A 23,522-nucleotide genomic window follows, 5' to 3' on the forward strand; every position below is an offset into this window, starting at 1 on the left:
ATCTATTGTAATTCTAGTGTTGAAATAATCAGAATTCTGATTGATTCAGACTCTTCTAGTTCATTTATTTTTAATCAGAAATTTTTCTCAGTGCGATGTATTAAGACACGGAGATAACAAAACATCCATGGAAACTTTAAAAATTTATTTATTAATTACGCTTCATTTTTCTATTATCATTATTCTACCGAATCATTAGTATTCTCATGTTGATATCCAACATAAAAAATACTTTTACAAAATAAAACAAACGAAAAAGGTACAAACAAAATTTATCGTGATGATGTTTTATTTGTTTGTTCATGTTGGGAACATTTTATATTAAGATATATTAAATAATACTAAAATATATACGTATTGACTTTATATTGGCCTGGTATCGGCGAATTTAAGCGGGTTAGCGCGCCGAACAAAAATCTCAAACGTAAGTAAGTCCGATCGTGTTGGCTGCAATTTGTAAAGACGAAACACGTCCACTGTGCTATTAAGCTCGATCGAGTTAAGGTCTTATCAGCTTGCGTGATCGGTTCCATTCGATAACATTACTTCGTATCACATGTAATATTGACAGTAAATTATTCCAAGTCATAAAGCGATTATGGAACATGTGACAATTCCGAAACTTTCACTTGCGAAAGTTACTTGTTTTTAACGAAGGTTGTTGATTACGATCGTAACGCTCTGATTTCGTCTTCGGAAATACTTGATTTCTTTCGAACAGCTGCGACACTCTGCGAGTGAAATGTTTAATTTTTATCTCAAAGAGATCCTTATCGGATCTTACGAAGATATTTATTCATTATGTACTTTCCAGAAACGACATCATCCTGTTATTAAAAAAAAAACAATTTTATTGATTTTATTTAAACACATTTTGTAAGTGTAAAAGCTGTTGCTATATTTCAATATATAAAAATATTAAACACCTTAAAAATATTAAGCACCTTATTAATCATTATTTAATGTTTTAATTAAAATTGATTCAAGCTTGTGAATTTTATCTTTTGTATTAAGAATTCTTTAAATTTATTAATATATAAAGCCGATAATTAATACGGAAATAATACAGGTAAAAGAATTTCAAATAAATGAAAAAATATAGATGCCTAATATTTTTGGCCAAAACTCTATACCGACGCATAGTATTATTGTTAGAAAAATTATATTTCAGTGCTACGTTTTTATCTTTACATAAATCCCGAATTTATTTCAAACTTTTCCTAAATTTAATTTTAAAGCGAGTGTTGCAATTTATCTAGATGATTAAAAAAGACATTCTGTAACAAAGATTTTTAGAAATATGTTATTTTTATTATACATTATTTTAGACTATAATATAGAATTTAAAAATAGCACAAATATGTATCTCGATGTAAATCATAATAATCGTATAAAAAACACCTCAGCTCTTCTTCCGTAGATGAAAATCGAGCGGTTGATCCCGCATATACGCATCCGAAGGTTAATCTGTACGCACGTCATATCTGACGCGGCTCGTAATTTACGCGCCCCATTTCTTATCGCGAACGCGCGCACCACGTGCGTGCCGCAGATTGCACGCGAGGCGCATCGCGGGTCCGCGATCCAAATCGCAGAGATGCGAGGGGCGGTGCACGCGGCGTCGTTAACGTTGACGCGCGCAAGGTGGATTCGCGGTCTGACCATTGCGTCGTCGTTGAAGAGGTTCCTCTACGTTGGATGCAGCGGGGTGTCTTTGTCGGGGAGCCGGGAGATTTCGCCGGGAATGACTCCCGGCGCAGCGGGGATTGCCATGCAATGTTTGTTTCAGTAATGTCCAGGAAACGCGCACGTTGTTAATGGCTGCCTGCAAAAATGATTGAAACGCTCAGCTCTTCCTCTCATTACGGACTCAATGCTTAGACCGAGTAGAATTATCATTTATTATATCCGCGGGGTAAAGCCTTTTATTATTAAGGACACGCATAGCGAAATAAATAATCAGCCGAATCGAAAGCTGGTAATAGGAATGACAAATTTTAAATAAAACGTAAAATGTCGTTAAGAAAATTAATTTGACATCGATGTGTTAAATGCTTCATATAATGTTTCTACTGAAACGGTTTGATATGCTAAAAAGACAGCTGGCATTAATAATTATACTTACGTAATTATACATATATAAGTGTTGATTACGTAATAAAAATTTTTTATTTTCACACTGAAATTTCGAAGCTTTATGACAAAATGTGATTAATAGTAAGTTAATTTAGACCGCTGTGTGAATAAATCAAAGTAAGACCAAATATGGTTGAAGCTTAATCTTAATAATTTTTATATGTAAATTTTAAATACGTCTTCCAGTTATATAAATTGCATGCCGATTATCTCGGAGTGTTTTAAAATACTTATTAGTACCATTATTAAATTGACGATCAATTTAATTTGTAATATTCTTTCACTTTCAATTTATGATTGCGCTTTCAAGTCCGACAATAATTGGTGTGCAGTTTATATAACTGGAAAATATATTTAAAAGTTATATATAAATAATAATAATTTTATTACATGCAATTTTCAAATTGGAATTAACGGCGATGGCATTATTATTTGGTATTAAGAACTTCGATAATATCCCTTCTTTATTTATTTTAAATACAATCAATTCCAGAGATTATTATAAATCAAAAAAAAGATGAGATTCCGTTTTTATAAAATATCATGGCGAAGACATTGCTTATGCGAATTTTTTTCGCCGAGGATGATTCATCCGGATCAGGACGATCGGGAGGGAACCGTGTAAATTTGCCTTAAGCAAACCATTCATCGGCAGCTGTCTGATGGACCGGCGAATCGCGCGTCTCAGAACAACGCCGCACCAATTCTGCAATAACCGAATGACTCCATCGTCGGCGCGCCACCGTTGTGGAATCCCTCTTCTCTCTCTCTCTCTCTCTCTCTCTCTCTCTCTCTCTCTCTCTCCGCTCTGCTGCCACCTGCTATCGGTTTCCCGGTTGGTCGAGAAGCCGGAGCAAAATTCCCACGATCACGGGCACCTGCGCTCATTCAAACAGCGATTCTCGCGATAGACGCTCATGAATATTAAGCCGGACAACAATGAGACAGGATTTAACCGAGAGAGGACACTGCTTATATCCTGGGCCCTTCCGAGCTCCCTCTTTCCCAATCCTCGTCGCCTCCACCCGCTACAACGCTACAACGATCCACCTCTGGGGCACGTCGTGATGGCTCGTGCGTACACGAGCGTGCATTCATTCACGAACGACCGCGGCTCATTGTGCCGCCAACTATGTCCAGTGTACCTTTGATTCCCGATAATTTCGTATTCGTGAATGAAGGGTAGTACGAGCCAGTGAATCGACCGGTCCCCCTCTGGGGCGAAGTTACGGGGAGGGAATAGCGACGGGGGGAGAGGGGAGTCCATTCAGAAAAATACCAGCGTACGATTGCACGTGTTTTACGACGCGGCGTTTCGCGCCAGCGAGCGCGGAACGCCTCGCAGCGATCGCGGCCGGACCGGAAATTGAAATTTCGCGTGAGGGTATGCGACGTCCCGGCATGCCGTTTCTCTCCCACGGAAATCGCCACGGTGTTTGTCGTGAGTCGCAACCGCGTGTGTCAAAATTATGTACGAGAATCGGGATGAAAAGAATTGAAAAGCATCTTTCGAGCATTTTTTTTGTCGTTTCAACAACATTCATGTTATTGCCGAGTACACAAGAATGTCTCAGTCCCTAGCACTTTTCATTCACTTTAGATGCTTATTATTGTGTTATAACTATTTATTATTTTCTCGTTGTGTGAAAAATCTCCTGTGTAAATCGACATAATTATATGTTAAAAATACGTAAGGGTTAGTCATGGGAACAGAAAAGTTATTATCTTGTCTAATATTTTTTAGTTTAATGTATTACCATATTTTATGTTAATGCAAGTATTGAATATACGTTGAATATATATATATTGAATATACATTAATAGCTTTTTTTTAATAATTATGATAATTTACGTGTGCGAACGAATTTTTTTCAAGCAAATCTGCAAGATAGATAAGAAAAAAACTCGAAGATCGTCTTAAAAAAATGTATATGATTCTTCATCAAACACAGTATCGCTGCAAAAAAATATATTTACGTTAGATCGTTTTATAGCCGATTTCTAATTAAGGCAGAAAATTGTTCGGTAAAGAAAGTATTTGCGTATTCCGTTATATCAATATTTTAGGCAGGTTGAGGCACACAGTTGTTATAATTCGCTTTCTCTTTTGATATCTTCAATTATCGAATGCTGTCACATACAGGAAGCGTAACTGTGTTTTTTTTTACAGTAGATTACTTATCTCATCATTTGCATTCAGATCACGCGCCAATTAAATCCATGAACCAACACGATACATTAAATTCAGATTTTGTTTTGAACGTTTTAATTAAAATTTTATTTGCCCTTCTGCTTTATAAATTTCGCTGATTATTCATTAAACGTCCACATTTAGAGACATTTAGAGACATTTTATCTAAGTCTTTTAATCTCTGATATTTATTCTCGAAATGAAAATTTACGTAAATGAAAGGCATTTGGACACAAAAAAGCATTTGAATGTTCACCAAAAACCGTGTGTTAAAAATCAAATTGATTTCCTGCTTGATTACCAACGAATCAGGCAATTGCCGATTAATTTATTTGATTCGAGATTGGAAGAAGTGACTCGTCGTTTCTCAATAATGAATTTTCAAATGCTGTCTCATACATTGCTCATTTGCTGCAACGGTACAACTCAAAAATTATTATTTTTTGCTTACAAAAGAAACCGGAAATACAAAGAATATAAAAAAAACGTATTTTAAAAGAACATATTTTTATTTTTATGTAATATACAGAAATAAAAATGTTCTTTTCTCTATAAAATTTTAAAATTAATATTATAAAATTTTAATGTTTCAAAAAAAAAATATTTAAACTCATTTGGTAAGAAACTTTATTTTTTAAGTTGTGTCAAATGAACGACATCATATTTGCAATAAATATTTTTGCTACTAGAGAAAACGTACATACAACTTTCCACTTTTAACTTGCAGTAAAATTAAAAATGAATTTTATAATTTTATTTTCTGATGGAATTACATATATAATATTCTGTATTTTTCGGCATATACATATTTCGATTATTTTCATATTTATGATACATAATATTTATGATACATAATAAAATAGAAATTCTGTCAATTTCATCGAAAATTATAATTGCTTAAAATTTAATAACGTAACAATCTCGTTAAATAATACTTCGATATTAATCATTTGAAACATAAAATAGCAAAAGTTTTCGATAATCGCGCGCGCACATGTAAACAATACATTTCAAGCTGTTCGACATTTACGATTCCCGCGCTCGCGACATTCAGAAAATCCGACAATTTCCATCACAGGGTCGAGACGCGTGCTTGGCGCGCCACGCACACGCGTGCACGCGAGTCACGGCGGTGCGCACGGTTCGGAAAACAGGAGGGAGATAGTGCTGAGCGCGAGAGGAGCGCGAGAGAAGGGAACGATCGTGCAAAGAGAGGAAAGAAGAGGAAAGAGGCGGCAGCAGCAGCAGCAGCAGCAGCGGCGGCGGCGGCGGTGGCAGCGACGGCGGTGGCGGCAGCGGAGAAGGAGGAGCAGAAGGAAGCGAGCAAAAGGGGGCTCCTTCGTCGGAGGCTACCGTGAGAACGAGGCGAGGCATCGCGTCCCACACGGGCCCTTCAGCCGGCACGGGGCCCGACAGAGACCGCAACAGTCCGGGCCCCCGAGCGTTGGGGCCCACCGCTCGGGCCCGTGCTCGCGACAGAGACAACGACAGGCGCGAGCCTCACACGCGACTCGCACACGTCCGAGCCGCCCGAGCCGTGAACACAAACCGCGTTTTTTTCATTCTCGGCACTACCTCCCCTCTTTTCTCATTCTCATCCTCCTCCTCTTCCTCCTCCTCCTCCTCCACCACTGCCTCCTCTTCTTGCTGCCATTACCGCCGCGCTCTTGCCACCAGCCTCCTTCTCGTATTTCCGTCCTTTTTTCTGCAAGCTCTGGCTGCTACCGCGACGGGCCCCGCTCGCGGTGACTTCGCGCTTTTTTCCCCTGTTTTTCATTATGATACGTTCGCGGCTTTTTAGCACGTTGCCGTCTTCTAGACGATCATGTATACGTAGGCATTGATATCTGCAGCATTATATTGGAAAATATGATAGAGTGAGATGTTCTGAGATTTTTGCGAATAGGTCGATTTATTATAGACTAGAAGCACGTTGTGTTCAAGTACATCGAGGGAGAGGAGAAAACAAATATTACAGATTAAAAATTGAGATGTTCCAAAAAATTAAATTATGCCTGAAGAAAAGGCAAAAATAAAATTATAACATAATTTGAAGTCATATTAACAGTAATAATAATAGATATTATTAAAACCCAAATGACAATCGCAACACAATATACATTGTTCGTTGCTAAAATTATATGACAAAGACACGTCGTAAATTTCCAAACAACGTTTAGCACTTCCTTTTTTTTCTTGGCCGACTTTCGCTTCGTTGTTCTTCTCTCGACATCTCATATCCAACCAAAATCTCATTCTCTACGTAATGTATGATAGTTTTATCTTTCGACCGGCTTTCACAATGACTTTGCCCTGAGGATTCATTCTTGACTATCATAAATGGTGCCGCGTTCTCAAGCGTTCACATTTACACACTTTCTCCAAATGTCTGATACCTTCGTCCTTTTCCTCGCCCTTTTCGCAGACGCTTTATCGGACCTCAATTTCTAGGCCCGTGCGAGAAAGAGTGCCGACGCCACAGTTCGTGCCGTGAAGCATCATTCGGGGTCTTGGCCTCGCCAATCAACCGCAATAAACTTAAAAAAAGGGGGCAAACCAAGCTACCTCTTTTTACGTGCACGCGAAGGAGACTGTGGCCGCGGATCGACGATCGTAAACGGCGAGAGGGTGCACCACAATTTTGCACCACGTGCGTGGGAAATGAACGTGCTGAGAAACGCGCGGCGGAGGCATCAAGGAAGCTGATTTCACCGGGCGGCGAAATAATCACTCGTAATTTCGTAAGGACGAGAGTATCTTGGGAAAGAAATTTGTATTTGCCCGATTTTTAAGAGCAATAATTATTGCGTGCAGACGAAGGCTTTTGACCCTTTCCAAGGCTTCGAAAATATTGCATCCCAAGGAAAGTTGTTCGGGGTCTGGTTTTTTTTTTATATGGGATTATCTTTCATGCATAAAGTATATTAAATTTTGTAAATGTTTTTTTAAAAAGTATTTGATTTATTTAAATATTAAAGAAAAATTTTAAAAACGCGTAACTATTTTTTTTTGTATCTATAATATGTTTGATCTAAAAAATATATACAACTTTAGCGAATTTTTTTATTTAAAAATTATTTGATTTATTTGTATATTACGCGAAAGAAAAAAGTTTTCTCAACAACGTAATTGCTTTTTCAAGAAATTGGTAATATTTAATTTAAAAAAAAACAAAACTATTTTAATGAATTTTCTTTTATTTAAAACTACTTAATTGCAATTAGATACAAATGAATTATTTTTCGCAGGAATGTAATCGCTTTTTTATCGGTGTTTGTAACATTTAACTTTAGACATAACATGACTGTAACTAAGTTTTAGATAGCACGAGAAGAGTAAAGATTAATTTGGCCTCGGAGAAAAGATTAATCTATCGGATGATAGTATGTATCCTTCAAGGAAGCTCGTCGGTTCAGTGCGGAAGTTTTTATTTATTCTTCCTCATCGATCATCGCGCCTTGCATTCGCCGCCGAGTCTCACAGTTCTCGTGTGTCTGTCGGTCTATCGAGCGAGGGACGAAGAGGAAGAAAGAGCGAGTCGTTCACTGCTTGAAATACCAAGAAGGAAAACAATAATTAGTTGATGTCACTCGACGTTGAAACCGCCCGTGCAATATCGTTCACGACGTTATCAGACTTGTTATCGCTTGTGCCGTATCGCGGGCCGCTACGCGAAGCGTGCGAATGTTTACGAGTCGTGTCGGATTCTAATACGTCGGTTGGCGTCAATGAAAGCACGCCGAAGAATCGGGCGCGTCTGCACGTCTCGTGAATGACAGCACCGGATACAATCTGTGTACACACGATCGTCGCTGTGTAAAAAGAGTAGTAGATCGTACGATTATGCACCCTTAAGAATGGCTTAGAACAGTGATGCGCAATCTTGTTAATCCGGAAATGGTTGTCTGGAATGTTTTATACCGCAGTGGCGAAAAAATGAATTATTGTAAAATGTAAGGTCTGTTCGTGTTGCTTGCACTTTTTGCACCTTTGCTTTTTTTTCTTTTTAAATAAAATAAATATATTTATCTAAATATATCTATCCCATTTTAAGTTAACAAATTTTGGACATTTAAAACAACGTGAACAGGCCTATTGATTTATATGGGTATTGTTTAATACATTTTTTTCTTTTTTAATAATTTAATAATTATCCTTTACAAACCTTTAAATGCACTTCCATCAGAAGTCTAATAAAAAACGATATACTAATGAAAATTTTTGTTTTTTAGAAATAGGTAAGTTCAGTTTTAATAAACCGTTTTCAGAAATAAATATAGATAAAATCTTGCGGGTGCATAATATTTTGTTCGCATAAATAGAAGATATGATTTTATATTTTTATCCATGACCAGGCGAGTTGCAAAAAATTCACAGGCAGGCCGCAAGTTGCGCATCACTGGTTTAGAACGTACAAAGATATGGTTTAGCGACTGAGAATATAATTTCAAGAGCATTGATTTTTTTATAATGATTTAAGTTTGTCATGCGAGTATATACAAAAAGTACACAATATTGAAAAACATTTTTTTAGAAATTATTACTAAATCTAAATGATTTATTGAATTAATTAAACTTGCACAGTTTTATATATAATCGTGAAATATATCGAAGAAATAAAATCAGTGCATTGTGTCATTTGATCTCTTGGTACTTTCACGCTTCCATTTTAATGGAGCACATGGCTTTGGAAATTTTTGACGCGCACACCTCGACGTGTCAAGTACTGGTCTATCTATAACAGAAGATTCCGAGAGAGAAGAATCTTGTAGCGTCGTCATGACACTAATCGTCCAATGTAGTCCAGAGATCACGACGATCATCTCTATAAAAATTCCTCATTGACATAAGCGACGAAGCAGCTCCAGAAGGAAGCGCCAAGTGCAAATGCAGTCGGCGTGTCTGCAGTTCCTTGAGCATCTGGCAGCTTCGGTACATAGAGATAATCTTAATGAGTTTCGACTTATCATCTCGAGTGAAGCAGCCGAAATCCCGTGGACGTCAGACGCGTCTCTTGAAGCCTCCACAATGGAGTCTTTTCAGCGCTGTCATGAAGTGGAACGTCACACGACACGAAACGCGATCGACGCTCATTGACGAGATATCACTCGTAATTATTGATTATCGTAATATATTGAAGTAATAATACAAGCGACGATTTTAAATAATTTATCTTGCAAGTTGGAACGTATTATTTTTTAAAGATTCTTTAAAAATAATCCTCCTCACAGGAGGAGACATCTTCTTTTATCATTCATTTTGATCTTAACATTTAAATTTACCATATTACTCTCGAATTAATTACCATCGATATTTCAGACGAAATTCCAGTTCTTTACCTATACCCGATATATCCCGATTAAGAGTAACATTTTTGCACCAGAGGAAACCAGCTGTCTTCATAATCGCATTAAGATAGCCTTAAAATTAATGAAGAGGTAATCGCTGAGACGAGCTACTTTACAATTTAGGTGTACGATAATTTTAGAGTTGCGAGATATGATTATAGCAGACTGCTCATTTGGATTTACGTTATCATCGCAATCACAGAGACGACGTATTACGACGACGTACCCTTTACATTTTTTGACGTACGATGTTTACGATTCGGTTACTTGCACTATATATTAATTAACAGTGCATGTGATGATAAAAAGAACTCTTACTGCCAACATGGATGATTTGCCGACGAAGCGGATGGCAACGATTGAGATGTCGTGATTATAGCTCGAGATTGAAGTTTTATGAAATCTTTCCGATCTCATGTTTAGAAAATATTTAAAATACGATTATACAAGAATTTGCAAAATTATATAATTATAAGATAAGCTGTACGATCTCTGTTTTCTTGTGCTATTTTCCTAACCATAACTCGTTCATTGCGCCTTCTTTCTTTATCACTGGCCTCAGGAAAAGATATCAAGTTTTGTCTAAAACCAATCCAGTTTGCAATCGCAAGCTCTTAGTATCTAAGCGAAAGAGAAAAACATTGACGAATGTAACACGATCGCGTTCTACAGAAGCGCCAAACGTGCCATAGCAGTTTCCGCCTCATTATCGACGGATATGTGGTAATGGCATTCTGATTGAACGTTGCTTGCTTTCACTGAATGCGATAGCTCGTGTTACGACGAGCGCATTGTGAACTCGGCACGATCGCTATATTTTGCAAACAAATTCGACCGTTCGACGCGAGCGTGCGCCAACAGTCGCGCGTGTAAAATTAGTAATCCAATCCCATTTGCCACGCAGAGCATTAATTATCGTATACTACGACTTAAATAGTAACTACTAATCCCATTTTCATCCACGATGTATCAGTTGACGAACAAAATCAAAAATAAAATCTTGACAATTAACAGTTTGTAAACAATTTGAAAAAAGAATATATATATTTAAGAATATATATTTAATTATTTATTAATTAAATTGATATAATAAATATTAATCATTTATTTAATAAATATTAATTAATTCTTTATTTAAGTTTAAAACGTGAACAACTTGAACAAGTTACATCCTCTTCAGTGAATAAACGAAATGCATTCTTAGATGCAATAAGAGGAATCAGAGTACTTATATTGAATATCGCTTCCTTATTAAAGTGACACAACTAAAAAAAAACTGAAGTTTTCTAGAAAAGAGGAAGAATTATTTTTTTCGACTGGACAGAAAATTATTGAATGGTTCACATAATATCGGTAAAAAGGATATATTTTAATATAATCAAACGTCATTTTTGTCATTTTCATTTCACTCTTAAAAAACCCTTTTTGAATTGAGATAATTTTAACGATTTTTAAAAAATTATTCTTTTTGAGTTGACAACTTTTATAATTTTTTTGTAAAGTTAAATTCACTTTTAATGATAAGGTAAAGTTTATTTAACTCGTTTATGGTAATAACTCGAAAATCACATTTTTTTTATCGTGCCACTTTTGAAGTAAGAGAATGATGTCTAGTGACATCATAATAAATTTCACAAATTGCTGTAGGAATAATGAAAACAAAAAAGATCATAATTTTATCAATTGCTATTTAATAATATCTTTGTAATGTTTCAAATATTCAATTTGATCAACTATTTAATATAAGTAACACAAATTCTATAAATATAAAAAGATTTATTAATGTAAATTAAACAAAGAATTTAATGTAGATATCACACATATAGATTATATATTTTTTAAATTTAATTCAAATTTTTATAATATGAAATCATAAGTCATCATATAATGTGTTGAATGGAAATGTTAATTAGGTTTATCTCCGTCGTTTCCGAAAACGTGAGCGTCCAAGAGCCTGAATAGGGCTTTGGTAAATACACATCCATCGTGGTAAGTATTTTAAATTTATCAATTTCCGCTTTCATTTCATGTCCATAGTTTGCCTGCAAGATTTATAGAAAAAATTAAAATTCAATAGAGAAGTTAAAATCATTAAGTAATGGTAACATGTTTCCAATAAAAAAAGTTTATAGATTATTATTGAATTTCATTAATATTAAAAACACTGTTAAAAATTTCATGAAATTTAATGTGCTTTTAAGTTACATAATCTGAATTTAATTTCATTACATTTAAATTTAATGTATTTATAATTGAAAGGTATATTTATGTACATGTACATGAAATTTAATGTATTTTCATGAAATTTTATGAAATTTAATGTATTTTTCATAAAATTTTGTGAAATTTAATGCACACGTTCATTACATTTAAGTAACTACTGTAATTTAATTTTCAATTAAATCATTGTTACTTTTAATTTCATAACTATTTTTTCACTAAGTTTCATTTGCGTGTAAAGGAAGCATTTCTAACAGTATAAAGCGTAAAGAAAACTATACATACCACTGTCATCGTTTCATTCAAGTTATCATTATCTGACATTGAATAATCACATTTCGTTCTATATTTCATAATATGTGTACGTGTTAAATTTTCTGGGTTAACGTAATATTTCAATATCATTAACGGTCTAATTTGGAAAATGGAATTTGTTTCCTTATTCTTTATATATGCTATATCTATATTATATTCAGTTTTGCAATTGCCTATTGGTGTCTTTTCATCTGTGATGAATTTCAATAGGACATCCATTTGTAATTTCTGTTTGTAATCTGCTATATTAATACCTAAGCTGAATTGTTGACTGATATGTTTAATAAAATTTTTAATCTTCCAATCGACTGATGGTATGAATGTTTTCAATAAACCACGATTATTGAACCACATCTGAAACCATTTTCTGACTTTCAATATGTCTGTCTTGACTTTTCCAATGCCCTGTGATGAATTCTTCACAGTCGTTTCCGACGAGATATCATGCATGAAACAAGAGAGACCACTCAATAAAATGGGCTGACATATTATTGTAGAAGTTAATTGCGTAAGTTCGAAGGCGAAAGGCTCTTTATATATTATTATGACTTTGCTTACATGATATGAGTATATCGTATCAAGATTCAATTGATTGGAAAGATTTACGTTGAGCGCTAAATAAATAAACAAATATTTAATCAGATACAATATTAAAATATCGTCATTTATTGTTACAGAAATTAATCTTTTAAGTAATTCGGCTTTTAAAATTTATCTTATTCATTTTTAGATTAGCTAGTAGGATTTTATTTTTTTTTAAAAGGTATATACATATAAAGCATTGTAAATAGATATTATCTTACAATTTAAATATCCGTGTGTTCGAAAAAAGAATATATTGAATTTGGTAATTCTTTTCATTTACTTTTTTGTTTTATGTATATTGTTTGCATTTATTATATATATATCTTTTTTATTATATTTAAAACATTGCTAGTAATAGAAATACAAGCATATTAATTGAGATTGTTAAGAGATTTATATATTTATGTTAAGAGAAACTGTTATGCAGAAACTGATAAGTAAGATTGAATAATAAATATGTATATAGAATTGAATTTAAATTTATATTTTGTTAGCTTACTTAGAAAGAACGGGAGAAAGACGTTCGTCAGCATCACGTATTTCCTAATATGTTCACTTGGTTAATTTCCTTTTATCTGAACTCCTTTATATAAAGCATCATATATAGACATTGTCATACAATTAGTTCAAAACATGCTCGTTATTTAACCTTTGATTTTTATCTCTATAAACAATATTCTGGTGATGATGTTTACAGCATGTTGTGCGTCATGTCCTTTTTATTAGCATATTTGAAATTTTAAGTACGAACTTTCTGTTAAATATTATTTTATATAAAAAGAAATAAAAATATTTCGATAATAGAGAATTAATTGTACATCGTTAAATTAGGTTATCATTTAAATATGCATTCGCAAACATATCTACATTTTATAAAGATAAAATTTATTTTACATTTAGAATTGTAATAAAAATATGTCTTTATATAAATAATGTTGAATTATATAATGTAATTTAGTTATTGAATTATATATAATTACATAAATATTTTTATAATTGATGTGTTTAATTCAATATAATTATAATTAATTTAAACGGATACATGTGCATGTGTATATGTATCTTTTTTTATTTATTATATAAAATTATCAATTTCTAAATCTATTAAATTTTGTCTTCAAGTCAAAATCTTTCTAATAACAGAGAACAGCAAGAATCAATCAACATTGATAAATTTTGATATTTACGAACAATTTTTTTACATGCTTTTTTAAAAGTCTATTATATGATGAATCTATTATCGAAAGATCGCAAAATACGAAAAGAAATTTCGATGTAAGAAGGATTTCGTGCAATTCTCATGAGAAAGTTCGACGTAATTGATTTGGCAGTATCGTTGAAATATATTGACTTTGAATTATTCTCTCGTGTGCAGCCCTTCGTATTTTTGTCAGCCCATCGGTACGCATGGTTGCGCTCGTGCGTTCGTGTGGGTACAACACAATGAAGCATTTGGAGCGACCTTCCTATCCAAAGTAACTTCTCCGGAGGGTTCGTAGTTGGGTGAGGGTAGCCTGTGCCGGAATGGCTGCGGAGAGCATCGAGTCAGTTGGTGTAGAGACTTCACCAAGTGCACCCGCTTGTGTGTCTAATGTCAGCCCGTTCCGATCTGTCAATCTGCTCGACGTGTCGTCGATATAACACGCGTTATCCGATATTTTATCCATTTACATTTCGACACGGGAGATGTAAGATGTCGCGGTGAGACGCCGTAAGGCAAATCGGCTCATGATATGATCGGATTGTTTGGCAAAAGTCTCGAGAACGATACCGTCGTATATGCGATTTCGTTTATTTGATGGGATAAACAAAGCGGTAGATTTCAACATTTCATACGCCAGTGTCTCTAGTAATTCTCTTCAAATGACGATTTTCAAAATTGTCATCCGCTGTTGGAGTTGCTTGTTTTGACAAAGGTATATATATATATATGTGTGTGTGTGTGTGTGTGTGTGTGTGTGTGTGTGTGTGTGTGTGTTTATATGTTTTACTTACACATTTTTCTGCTTGAAATTCTATTATTTTCTATATGTTATTTATATACATTTTACTACTAGAGATTGCTATCTTTTGTATAAAATTAATTTTTTTTTGAACATATAAAAACAATCTTTCATATCTTTATGAGAAAGTTAACTTTTATGACATTTCTCAATTGCGAATAGTATTTTTGTATAGATGAATATTAATTTTAAAGATGAATATTTTATACGATTGTCGAAGTATGAATAAAATTTCCAACGCTAGCTTTCATCTATCTGGATCTATTTGATCTATGCGTTTATAAATCGTACCAGAATTGATCATCTAACATCTGCTTCACATGTTTTATTATATTTATTGAATAAATTTGTTGGTTGCTAGCGAAACTGCATTTTAATTTTCATTATACATTCATTTTACCATCTGGTTTGACTGGCTATATTTAATTTCGTTGATGACTGTATTTAATTGCTGGCAATATATTCAATATTATTTATTCTCACATGATTAAGCATAGACTGTAAATTAGCTGTAAATTAAAAAAAGAAGGATTTTGAACTTAAAAGATATTTAGTAGAATAAATAAATTAAATTTAGTAGAATAAATAAATTAAACAATAAATAAATTTACATTTGCATTTTTCCTGTCTCTCATGTCATTTATATTTATTATATTGTAAATAACCATGTACTTACAATTGTGCTCAGATTTTAATTAATCCTGTTCTTGTTATTGTGATATTTTATTTTATCATAGAATCTCTTTATATTATATAAGGATTACGCTGCATCGATTGCTTTTCTTTCTTTTGCAGTTTCTAGTTTCCCTTTCTGGATTTATGTCTTTCCCCTGCAATGATGTCGTACGATTATCCTCATCCGGTCTCGAGAACGTACCAATACAAGAAGGTATTGCGATCAGTAGTTAAGCATAAACGATAAGCACATATTTTTCTTTTTGTACAACTGTGCGAATTAATAAATGTATAGTGGCGGGCAACTAAGTGCTATTTGATATATTTAATATTTAATTACGCACGCAAGAGAGTTGTGCGAGTTCACGCAGCTTTACTTTTCGAACCAAATCGAAATTCACGTATGAATGACATTCATGAATTGCCGACGGAATAGCACATAGGCCCGTTTCTACCAATATAAATTAACTTTAATCTCAGTTCAACTTACTCTTTATCTTTTACTAATTCTCAGAACTGGAAAAAGATCAAGAGTTAGTTAAACCGAGATTAAAATTAAACTACATTGGTAAAAACGGGCCATACAGATCTATTTTTAGGATTAGAGGCATATGGTTACTTATCTACGATTAATTAACTTCGTGCTGTGCGATAACATTGATATGGTATCTATAAGTAATATTTAATAATGTACGTACACGTAATGTCGATAATATGAGCTAAGTTTGAGAAATACGAACATACGAAGGATATATTGGTCGCATTCAGTAGAACGTTTATTTTGCAACTGTTAGAAACTTTCTTCTGAAATAGGATTATTTCTCTAAAAATATAATCCAATTTGCATGAAGAAAACGTCCAACAGTTGCAAAATATACATTCTGCTGAACGTGGTCATTGATACATAATAATTGCATTTGTATACGATGATTTCAATTTCATTCATTATTCGATAAATCGATAATCGAGGCGAGTACTTGACATGTTATTTCATCGCATGCATACATTTGTAACGCGACATCAGCAATTAATTGTTTTTTCCTTGATAACTTGGCACCTGATGTCGTAAGGCATAAATTCATACTTCTTCTCGCGGTTTAATCGCTGAAGAAATCGTAATCGATAAGGAATGGCACGCAGAATGAATTACCGGTCGTTAATTGAAGTTAAATCATTGCTTTCGGGCTACCTCGGTGTCGCGATGAAACAACAAGAAATGATTCTCGCGCGCGATTCATTGATCGTCTTCAAATTACAAATCGAAGATTTCATTTTTGAATTAATGCCGGAGATGCATACGATAAAACGGTGCAGCTCGATTATTACTCACGTTCTATCGCTTCGACACCGCGATTCCCGCCTTCGCGCGCCGACTACGTCATAAATTAGCAATTTACTTTATGATGAACGATCGATCACGCGCGTTGAGAGATGCAAAATCGAGGTGCGAAAGATTTCACCGAGTTTGGTAGATACGCGAACGCTTGAAGCAGCTGCCGATGTTGATTAATAAAATATAACGTATGTTCAATAACTAGATAACAAAGCCGCTTTTGGAAAGGAAGAGACGAGCACGAATAAATCGTTGCCTCGATGAGCTCAAGGATCTTATGGTGGATGCACTGGAGGTAGGTATTGACCTTTTTATTCTCTCATAAAACATTTAATACTATAGTTTGAAACAGCTTTTATTAAAGTATCTAAAAATACTATAAATAGCTATAAATACAGATCTAAAAATAAATTTGACTGTATTTCAAGGAAAATAATCGGCGCACAATTAGCTAGAAATTATAAAAATTCACAAGAAATATTTGTAGGCATGAAAAATCGCCTTGACCGAATATAGCATTTTTCACTCCTATGTATTTAATCTCTTCGGTCGATTTTATGTAATATTTAATGTAATATTGAAAATAAATTGTTAGACTATCAAAATAATTATATAAAATGCTCAAGCTGTTTAGATTATCAAAACTTTTTGCAATATTGTTCATCATGCTTAAATTTCTTATATAATTATTTTGATGATTTAAAATTATTTGTCAGATATATTTTAGCAAGATCTTTCCAGGAAGAAAAAGACATTTTTACTAAATATGTTAATATTTAGTAACGTCTTTCTTTCTGTTCTAAAATCAATATTATTACTTTGAACAGGTGTTTCGCGAAAGAGTGTTATGAGTTATACGAGAAACGTGGTTACTGTAATAATTGTATGCGATTCACGCGTTTGCAGCTTTTTTGTGAGTGGCAATTAACTTTCACTCTGCGCGTGATCCTTTTTTTTTCTTTCTTTCGCACGATCGAGATAAATTGTTTAACGAGAAAAGTTGGCGAGAAAAGGTGGCGACATTTCCGAACGCAAGAATCTTGGTACCGATATACCGTAGCCTGGTTCAGCGAGCACGTGCTATGCTCTCCTTTTTTCTTCCTCCTTGCGAGCCTTCGGAGGAAACGCGTGTTTCTTGCTCGACTCCCACCGACTCTATTTATGATACCGAGTTCTCCCCCTCACACATCACCGTCCCTGCTGCAATTTTACGGATCGCGCCTAGCAGGAAACGCATTCTCCGGCCGCAACTACGCGTGCAGGCGATTTTGCTTTTAAATATTCTCAGAGCGTGGGAACCTGCACCCGGCGAACGAGTGTCAACGAAATGATATTCAGTGTGTAGCCAAGCGGATTGCGTTTGCACGCGCTTTACATATATATGGTATTTAAATATATTCTCAATTATCGCCTTCTAATCTGTAATGATAATTGCGTCCCAGCGATACACTCCGCTTCGTATTTACATTGCATGTTCATGTTAAGTGTTACACATAACCGCACAAATCTCAATTCACGATAATGCGATTCAGATAAACAACTGAAACATTAAAGAATTTATTTAATTGGACGAACTTATTTCAATGCGAGATAAAGCAGGCTCTGCTCTTAAATTCTCAGATAGCACTTGCCACAAAAAATATAATTTTTTGTTGCAAGATAATTACAGAAAGACGCGATTTCTACTCTAGAGAGATTTATGATATTACTTATTTAAAAAAAAATGTAAAGTACTGCATATTAAAATTTATCTTTAAAATAGTCACATTCAGCATTAAATATATATCACTAAAGAAGAAAATTTCATAATAATCAAGCCTCGATGATAGTTACTAAAGTTTTGTAAAATTTCAATCAATTTGGTTAATATAACAAGCTAACGTTACTAAATAATTATTAATAAACTGTTGATTATTATAATTAATACTTAAATATTCTAAATATTGCAATACGCTAAATAAAATATATTTGGTAGCTATTGCCAGACTTTCTTTATACTGAAAAAAAGAGTTTGGTAACTATTAAACATTAAGTGAAATAATTTCAGTCAAATATTTAATTAACAAAAATAATTTTATTTTTCTTTAGTAATTATTATCAAACATGGGTGAGTTACATTATTATGTTTGATCCTAAATAACATTTATATTGCATAAGATATCTAAAAGACGTCTTTTAGATATCTTATGCAACATACATGTTATCTGGGATAATCACTAAATGAAATTCACTAAATTAGAAAATTGAAGTATAGAAAATTGAAATTATTTTTGGTTATTATTAATTGAACATTTGATTGAAATTATTTGGCAGCTATTATTACATATTTTTTGTCGGCGAAAATAAGGAAGTTGAGGTCTAAGATTTCCTTGAGTTCGAAAACAAGAGGCAAACCGATGGCGCATTAAAGAAGCGCTATTACACATTTCCTGTACATTACGTCTTAAGTGGTATTCGCTACAATGCGCTTCGCTACTGATGGCAATTTGTCGATACCGTCTTACCGCGCGAAACATTCGTCCGCGTGAAACTTACGTTCGCGCGATAATTCGCTGAATCAGCGTGAAAGGCACCGCCGATTTCACCATGCTAATTTTCCAACGGCACATTACCCGGTCCGATCGGCACGTTTCGTACGGCTTAATGCCTGCCGACCGGATGCTATTCTTCTTCTCGCAAAACGTCGTGAACTGGCGAGCGTAAAGCTTTCACGCTTAGGCGCTGTGGCCATGATCCTTTAGAGTCGCTCGTCTCCGGTTTTTTTTTTTTTTTTGTAATGCGCAATCGAGTGACGTAAAGTACACTGCCCCGCAGGCGTTAGGAACCGGTAACGATAGCATCTTAATGGCAATCTTTCTCTCTTTTAATGTGAAGAACTCGAGTTCCTTTTTGCGGAATCGTTCGTTTTCTCGCGATACTTAGAGATGGCCGATGAGAGACTAGTCTGACAGAAACGGAAGACTTAATTCTGTAGAAGCGCGAAATTGTACATGCTTACAGTAGACGAGTATTGTAGTCGATATAATGTTCATTATACACTTGATTGTAATTTAAAACATAATTGGAAACAGAATTGAAAAATTGAATTGTAAAATTATTAGAATTAATATTTGTTATATTCTTTTATGTAATAGTGGCGGCAATTATTTTTTTACCAATATTATATCGCTCATTTGCGACAACGAAAAAACAAAGTTTTCTAAAAAATGAGCTTTTAAATCATTAAAATTTATAATATTAATTTTGAAATTTAATTTTGGTGTAGTAATTGATTGTAGAGGAACAAAAGTCATTTTAAAGTATGTTCTTTTTTATATTTCCGTTCTTTTTCTATAAGCAACTCCAAAATGATAATTTTTGAGTTGTTAAATGAGTGATATATGCTCGATTATTTATTTAGCTTTATTTAGCTTCCAATTTCATTTCACAGGAAAAATGAAATATATATTATGAATTTACGAGAAATATGTGTGTGTATGTATAAGAATTGATGAATCTAATAAAACTGGAATGATTTGTAGACCGAAGGCGAGAACATCAGTAAGCTCGAGAAAGCGGATATCCTCGAGTTGACGGTACGTCATCTGCAGAAACTGCAGGCCTCTCGACCTTCCGGATTATCAGTGACAATCGCGAGCGGCGACGAAATTTCGGCGGAAAGCCGCTGGCAATCCGGCTTCGGGCATTGCGCAGCGGAAGCTTACAGATTTCTCTCATCGCTTCCAGGTGAAGCTGCAGAGAGGCTGGCAAGACATCTCGCAGCTGGTCTCCAAACGGGCCAAACAACAAATTCGCCGGTAATTATCGTTTTCGATCTGTAGGTAATTAATGGATGACACGGCACGAGGGAAAGCGACAAACAAGATGATCTGTGATCAAAGAATATCGATTACATATTTTTCGCTGATCGCATCTCAGAAATTCATAATACATTAATTCGTAGTTAAATCCGGCGCGTCATGTACTGTTGCAAAAAAAAAAAAAATGACTTTTAATTGAGGCATTTCACTTTTCGGTGAAATATTACATCTCTTCGTTTACGGTATGACTCGGTTTGCCAATGCTAATTATTGTTAAAGAGATACGAAGTACATGCCTCGTATGACAAGTCGCCGCGTGTATATCGAATTCGCGTGATCGTACAATAGACTTATGCGAGGGAGTTGCAACCTACAATTTACCGCAATTATATTTAATACATATACTTCACTGCCAACACTGGTAATTAATGATTAAAATGTGAAAATTATGCAGACAGTATAATATTCACAATCTGAGAAAATATAAGTGTCGTATTTATTATATATGAACCGTTATATAATTAATTACATACAGTAGGGTGTCTTTTATTATGCCAGTTATGGCACACAAAAATACTTAAGACATAAGGAAATCAACATGTTGGATTTACTACTATTTACTGCTTGAGTTTTTTTGTGTGTCGTAATTCTTGGTATTCTTATGTTTTATGATTATCTTTCAATGCATAATTCTGCAAATTCTAGCAATTCTGCTAAAAATTTGCTAAATAAATTTAAAATTTTATTCTAAGAAATAAAGAAATTAATATTCTGTACAATATATTGTATCTGTTTTTTTACAAGTTTTTTTATTAGAAATTAATATATTGTACAAGATATTAATTTCGTATAAAAAAATTTATAAAAAGTAGGAGGAGGATAGTAATCACGTCTGACATTACGTTTCACGAAGTTGTGCCCAAAAATGGCGAAAAGGGTATTATCGCGATCGAGATCGCAGAAATAGCATGAGTGTTGAGATTTATGATCGCGAAGTGTTAATGACCGCCGTAATGACGACAAAAAATGTGTTCTCCTCAGTCGAAAGCCAACCTGTTATCGCCTACCCTGGCCAATCTGGATCGCATCGCTAACGTCGTGGTATCTTGTCCCGTCGGCACCTCCGGCGAAATTGACTCGGCGATACTCTCCACGAATCCATCGTCGATAAAATCCACGCCTCATACCGATAAAACTGTTGCCGGGATCCACGACGCGGGCGCGTCGACAACCGCCTCCTCCACGCCTCGATGTCGGACTTCAGTATCGCTCGTTAACGACGATGAGAAATTAACAGTAAATTACAGTGTCAAACTAAAGAGTCTGAGGGACCGGCGACCGCCGACGACGATAACGACAACAACAACGATAACGACGACGAGGAATAAAATGAATGATCCGCATAATATTAATGTCGACGACGATGAAGAAATCGATGTAGAACGCGTGGATGATCGCGATCCGATGTGGAGACCATGGTAGCGCGCGAAAACATTTATTATAAAAGATCGAGCATGCATTCCTTATAGATTATCTATGAACTTGATATTTTTTTTATTTGTAATTGCTTTGACATATTAGGAAAGGTCGATTTTAATCTTAAAATATTGAGGCATCAATCATAAAAATATTGAGGCATCAAATATGGGTCTTCTGATCGAAAATAAAAAAATATGGGGTACAAAATTTATTATTTACTTGTTTACAGGTTTATATAATAAAAAGATTAATTTCAAATTGGCAAATCTCAATTATATCATAAATAGTATTACATTGTGTAAAATATTTCTCTTAACAAATTACAGAGTTGAGTTATCACAAATAATGAAGAATAAGAAAAGTTATCAGAAGGAAATATGTATACGTCGCATATCACAACAGATAATAATAGTTTTTATTCAAGACTATGTTTAAAAGATTTTTTTTTAATGATAATTCCTTTAAATATTAATTTTTTATTTTTAAATGTCTATTATTTTTGATAAGTTCTATGAGAATGTATTATTTGTAGTAAAGTAAGGAGAAATAAGATATAATTTTAATGTATTGTAGTTTACAAAGTTTGTTCAATATCATCTTTATATTAAATGTTGATTGCAATACCTTACCTAAATCAATAGACATTGATAAAGAAATCATCAATATAATAATTTTATGTAATATTACGTTAATCTGTGTTACTTTGGTACTTGGCTTTAAATCGATAGATAATAGTTTATCTTTAGATAATTTTTACTTACGATTAAACTTGTGATATGTTAAAAAGCGATTTTTTTTATTGTTTGAGTATTTCAAAATGACTAATATTAACATTTTCACGTATTTTATTATTTAAAGAATTAAACAAATATACTTTAATTCGATTATAATTCATTACTGTATATCTTGTTGTAAGGGTTTTTCATTTAAGACATGTATATCTTTATTACATAAAAAGAGCATTGTAATTAATTTTATATTTATAGCTTATAGTTTATTCGTATATGATTATTTTAAAGAAATTTTGTCGTACATTTATTTATGTTAACATACACGTTGCTTAACAAATATACTTCGTGCGTGATTAATCTGTGATAGCGATAAGAAATCCAATATTTGGTATTATGACTCGAAAGATTTTTAATAAAACTTTTATGCCCTATTTTCATGAATATCTGCTTCATTAAAAAATTCTAACATTTTAATTAAATAAATATCTATTTACAAATAATCTATATTTCTTTAAATATATTAATTCTGAAATTGTAGTTACACAAAGAACATGAAAATTATTATTATCATCTAAAAGAATATTTAAATAAATTATTTATTTAAAAAAAAATACTATATTTTTAAATAATAATGAAGTAATAATCTTCAATGTAATGTTAAATATCAACCTGATGAAACTGAAAAAACCATTGAGATAATAATATA

The 23,522-nt window shown here is 33.7% G+C and overlaps 1 protein-coding gene across 1 annotated transcript; it reads left to right on the plus strand.

Annotated features, from left to right (window-relative positions):
- The first annotated feature begins 14,690 nt into the window (after positions 1–14,690).
- LOC108686022 (enhancer of split mbeta protein-like) lies at positions 14,691–22,088 on the plus strand. The gene is made up of 5 exons (XM_018191063.1): positions 14,691–14,711; positions 15,594–15,687; positions 17,012–17,101; positions 20,328–20,603; positions 21,648–22,088. The coding sequence occupies exons 2-5, from the start codon at positions 15,634–15,636 to the stop codon at positions 22,086–22,088; spliced, it is 861 nt and encodes a 286-aa protein (XP_018046552.1). The 5' UTR covers positions 14,691–14,711; positions 15,594–15,633.
- Positions 22,089–23,522: the final 1,434 nt, after the last annotated feature.

The sequence above is a fragment of the Atta colombica genome, unplaced genomic scaffold (genome assembly GCF_001594045.1).
Source record: "Atta colombica isolate Treedump-2 unplaced genomic scaffold, Acol1.0 scaffold163, whole genome shotgun sequence".
Taxonomy (NCBI): Eukaryota; Metazoa; Arthropoda; class Insecta; order Hymenoptera; family Formicidae; genus Atta; species Atta colombica.

What these genes read in the sequence shown, in the direction of transcription:
- LOC108686022 (XM_018191063.1), top strand. Translation starts at nt 15,634, where the DNA reads ATGATGTCGTACGATTATCCTCATCCGGTCTCGAGAACGTACCAATAC. An exon ending in TTATGGTGGATGCACTGGAG is followed by an intron (nt 17,102 to 20,327) that starts GTAGGTATTGAC and finishes AATGATTTGTAG; the next exon opens with ACCGAAGGCGAGAACATCAG. An exon ending in GCCAAACAACAAATTCGCCG is followed by an intron (nt 20,604 to 21,647) that starts GTAATTATCGTT and finishes TGTTCTCCTCAG; the next exon opens with TCGAAAGCCAACCTGTTATC.